Source organism: Olea europaea, unplaced genomic scaffold, assembly GCF_002742605.1.
Source record: "Olea europaea var. sylvestris unplaced genomic scaffold, O_europaea_v1 scaffold1595, whole genome shotgun sequence".
Taxonomy (NCBI): domain Eukaryota; kingdom Viridiplantae; phylum Streptophyta; class Magnoliopsida; order Lamiales; family Oleaceae; genus Olea; species Olea europaea.
In genome coordinates, this window is record NW_019233576.1 from 563 (window position 1) to 5,337 (window position 4,775).

Below are 4,775 nucleotides of genomic sequence, written 5' to 3' on the forward strand. Positions count from 1 at the left end.
TTTTGTTGCTTAAAAAAAAAACTAAGAATTCGCTCAATTAAAACACTTCCAAAAATCTGTCTAGACAATTAATATCGTTATGAAATTAAAGAATTCTGAAATCCCCTTCGGCAGCCACTTCATGGCTTTCCTAGAATCATTGTTCAAGATTGCTGGCATAAATTTATGTCCATAAGACCAGGTTGGCACTAACTCAATAAGGAAACAGACTAAAACAATAGCAATCCAAAGCACTAGTTACATATGGGGGGGGGGGGGGGGGAAAGGGGGTTTTGGGGAAAAAAAAAAAAAGAAATATGGCTTTCGCTTTTAGTTTCAAATTGATGGATACTGCTAAATCAAGTGGGGCTGAGACAGGCAACAAGGAATAGTCTGGTTAAACCATATGGGAAAATAGAACTTCTGTGCACTTATGTTTTTCCTTGAATGGGATCTAAACAACTCAGAGAATAAAAATAATCAAGAGAAGAAGAAAAAGATGAAAGTATATATGCTTAAATTGAAAGATGAGATCAATCTTAACATAAAAATGATAGTACATATGCTTTTGATGTACTAAATATCATGGGATGCATTATAAATCTTGATGAGCTCCACATAATAGCTCTCCGCGTCAAGCTATATGCAACAGCACTAAGAAAACATTATCTTGAAGTTTTATGACTATCCAAAATTCAATCTAACTTGGTCAAAAGTGTACAATACTCTACAAATTCAAGACACAAAAACTCAAGTACTGGCCATTTCTAACTCACTAGAATCGACCTCGTTAGTGTCAGTAGGAGCCAAGCCCAGATCCTCCACAAGCTTCCCCCAAGCCTTCAACAAATTAGGAGAGAACTTCTTATTCATAGTTCAAATCATTGCTCTCACCCCATTCTTATGTCCGTTTTTGGCCAGCCCTTCAGCTAAGTACTGGAAAGTATTAAAATCCAAAATCTTGTGCAACTTCATACTCTCTTTAAACACCTTATACCCTGTCGCATATCGTCCTTGCTTGCACAAATAAAACAGAAATGTCCTGAAAGTTGTCGTATTTGCATTGCAGCATTTGGACCCCAACTCATCATATACCTTCTTTACTTCATCCATCATACCATTTTTACAATAGCTCGTCATCAAGTAGTAATAACTAACAACATCAGGTTTTATCCCAGCATTACTCATTTTGTCAATTAAGCTCTTAATCCCCTTTATCTCCCCGCCATGAATATGCATAAGCAGCACATTATACACCCCAACATTAGGAACACAACCCTTTTTCGTTACTTTCTCATCCCAAAAACTCTCGGCCTCCTCACTCCTTCCCTTCTTGTACAACCCATGTAAAATTGTGGTAAAAGTAACCGGAGTAACCTCAATCCCCTTCTCCTCCATCTCACTCAACTTCTATATCGCCATTTCAGGTGACCCCATCTCGCAATATGCTTTAGGAAGGTGTATTTAATTGAGATTTTCAATGACTTTTTGAAATTTTAAAAGTTAAGGTATATTCAATGTAAGCTTTTTAAGACTCTCTAAAAGTATTGGTGTATTCAATAGAGACTTTTGTAGACTTTTAAAAAGTATCTAAAAGTCAGGTGTATTCAATTCAAACTTTTTGGAAATCTGTAAAGTCTTGATATATTCAAATTTTAATGACTTTTAGAAAAGTATCTAGAAACTTTTAAGTAAAAAATATTAAAATAGAATTTCAAATTTGTCTCTCATTGATGTCTAGATTTTGGGAGACTTTCGTATAATAATAATAATAATAATAATAATAATAATAATAATATGTATTTTTTTTCTTTCAATATTTTTATTTCCTTTTCCCTTCTACGAATATTAGAGTTACAATTAAAAATTATTTTTTCTACTAATTATATTTGTTTCTATTTCCTCTCTCTGTTATTGTTCATCTCTATTTTCTATGAAAAATTATATTGGATTCTTATATATATAGTATTATTTATTTAATTAACGTCGTACATTTTTGTTCTTTTTAAAATATTTTTATTATATGGGGAGGAAAAGGAGAATTGTGGGAACTACCACCTCGTATGTGAGAATTTCACACTATTATACTAGATTTACGTGAATTCTATTTTAAATGAAAGTTTTCAAAAGTCTTTTGAATTCTACAAAAGTGTATTAAAGTTTTATAATGAAAGTCTATACAAGTCTTTGATAAACTTTCACTAATTCCAAATAAATCCATAAAAAACCCATGAAATTCATAGAATTCATCACTTAAAAAAAGTCCATGAAAGTCAATAGTCCCAATTGCATACATTCTTCTTAATCAATATACAGCAAGAGCAAATCGCTTGAGAGCAGGTCCTTCTAAGTTTCCTTTATGGAGGACTATTTTTCTAAGTGTTGCAGCACATGCAACCTTAGATTGGTCCTCTTGAGAGCTGGTCCTTCTAAGTTCGTAGCACATGCAACCTTAGATCGAATTGTTTGAGAGCAGGTCCTTTTCGAATTCCTTCATGGAGGAGTATTTTGTCTAAGTGTTGCAGCACATACAACCTTAGATTGAACCGCTTGAGAGCAGGCCCTAAGTTTCCTTCATAAAGGAGTATTTTGTCTAAGTGCTGCAGCACATGTAACCTTAGATCAGATAGCTCAAGGAAAGGTCATGAGTGGGGTCTTTAAACACACTCTTTATTATGAATGGGTTTATATAATAAGAATACATCACCATTACGGAGGATTTTACATAGTATATTTTATTTTCTTTTGCCGATAATACTTCTTACGGTGCTCAGCATTCCAAGGGTGCAGTAGAGGCCTTTCTCACATGTCTTTCAACTCGTAGGCTCTTCTAGCCAAGATCTTGATCACTCTATAAGGTCTCCCCCAGTTAGGACCTAAGGATCTGGAACCGACTTCTCTCGTGAATATTTTCCTCAGGAGTAGAGAATCGACTCCGAATTCTCGTTTTTGCACTTGTAGTTGTAATACTTGGCATTATGTTGCTTGTACATGGTATTCCTAAGTTTTGCTTCACTTCTCCTCTCTTCAATTAGGTCCAATTCTCTGCGTAGGGTCTGTTCATTTTCAACTTCACTATACACTGAAATTTCATTTATTAACGTCTAGCGTTCGTGTTGGATTGCATGTTACTATATTAGAATTAATGTATATGTTGTTTGTTGTGGATTTAAATCAAATTTTAGTATATTTTAATAAAAGTTGATGGAACATGTGGTTGAAAAATTGTGGGTTCCTTAAAATATGTCATTAAAATCAATTGTTGATTTTGTTTTAGATTTTAGTCCACCAGACATGGATTATATATGAAGGTGTCTAATGTCTAGACATAAAAATTACGTACACATTCTATAGTGAGGGGGGTCATAAATTTATACTCATCTTTGTCAATGATCAAGTCCAATCGAAACATTACCTCTTGAGTCTAAACTCTCGATCTAGTTTAACCAAATTTCAAGAAAGGTATCCATCACTTTTTTTAGGTTTTTGCAGAGGATGTGGGAAGATCAAATAGTTGGAATATGAAAGGGAGAAGGCAATATATGAGAAAAATAGATAGAAGTCTCAAGTTAGATCTCGAAACTTTATAATCATTCAAAATTGGTTTGTCTCAAATTTCAGAAGTGTGAAATTCGAAATTTTCAAAACTTGAACTTTGCCAATAAAACTTGCGATCTTCCAATAGCTTTCTTCTTACTTCTAATCACTCCGTACAATCCGATTAATCTTTAATTGCTTTGGACCGTACCAAGGAATGTTTGGTTAAAAAAATATGTAAAAAAGTTGTGATTTCTACAAAATGTGTGGATAAAAATAGAACTTGACTAGATTATAAGCAATTATAATATTTGACAAACATAGACCTAAAATTAAGGACCAACTCCAAATTTAAACTTTCAAGTGACAAAATTTAAATTTTCCTCATGTGAGGAGGTGTCCAAGTCTATTCATTCAATTATAACTTAAACTTTAACTGCCCAGAGGTAAATTTTCTTGAACTAAAAATGTATCCAAGTGTATTCATTTATACTGTAACATTGGCTTAAGGGTTTTACTCATAGATCCTCCAACTCCGCTATGATCACTCCACCAGTGGTGGCATCACCCAATTCTTTCACAGTACAATTCATATCCCCTCCTTCTTTACATACACGCGCTTATACATTTATACGTGCTTAGATATTTAAGAAAATTTGAAGGGTAAATAGAAATTTTAACAAAAAGAGGGCATAGTTGAAGGCACATTGAAAAATTTGAAGTGATAATGGGGTAGGTGGAGGTTGATACTTTAGAGTGATGGGGAAGGTAGTAAATTTTTTGTTAGCTCTCTGAAGAAGTATTTCTATTTTCCAAACCTCATGCATTTTTTTCTTAGTTTTCTTTCTGCATGTCAAGCACCCGAATTTCTTAGCCTAGGTAGTCTGGGAGAGATGAAGGTTTGATTGTACAGGCTCGGTGCATTTTCCAGTGAGGTTCTGTCGATCTTCTCTACAAGGGGGGATATATTAGAGAGAAAAATTTGTGGCTAGAAAGAAGATGAGTGAGGAGTCGTTTGAGTGTTGAAAGAATGAAAATACGCAGGAGGATGACTTCATTTATTGAAGTCATGTTGACTAAGATGACTTGGTCAATCTAGCTACTCCGCTCTCACCAACATTCTTCTTTTGTAGGCCCAATGATATTAGACGCAACCCTTTACCGACCAACCGGTGACCCATCTGATAAAAGAAGAAAAGGGAGACTGCAAATTCTCGATTTTATTATGGACAGATTGCAGTAATTTATACACAGCAAAG

At 34.2% G+C, this 4,775-nt stretch overlaps 1 protein-coding gene across 1 annotated transcript; it reads right to left on the bottom strand.

Moving 5' to 3' along the window:
* Positions 1–729: 729 nt before the first annotated feature.
* LOC111377019 (pentatricopeptide repeat-containing protein At4g36680, mitochondrial-like) lies at positions 730–1,377 on the bottom strand. Its single transcript, XM_023000035.1, has 2 exons — positions 970–1,377; positions 730–819 (listed from the first exon to the last, which is right to left on the bottom strand). The coding sequence occupies exons 1-2, from the start codon at positions 1,375–1,377 to the stop codon at positions 730–732; spliced, it is 498 nt and encodes a 165-aa protein (XP_022855803.1).
* Between the last annotated feature and the right edge of the window lie 3,398 nt (positions 1,378–4,775).

Bases quoted from the DNA above. Each gene is read 5' to 3' on its own strand.
- LOC111377019 (XM_023000035.1), bottom strand. From the start codon at position 1,377: ATGGAGGAGAAGGGGATTGAGGTTACTCCGGTTACTTTTACCACAATT. The intron at 820-969 runs GTGTTTAAAGAG...AATTTGTTGAAG, and splicing joins GATATGCGACAGGGTATAAG to GCTTGGGGGAAGCTTGTGGA.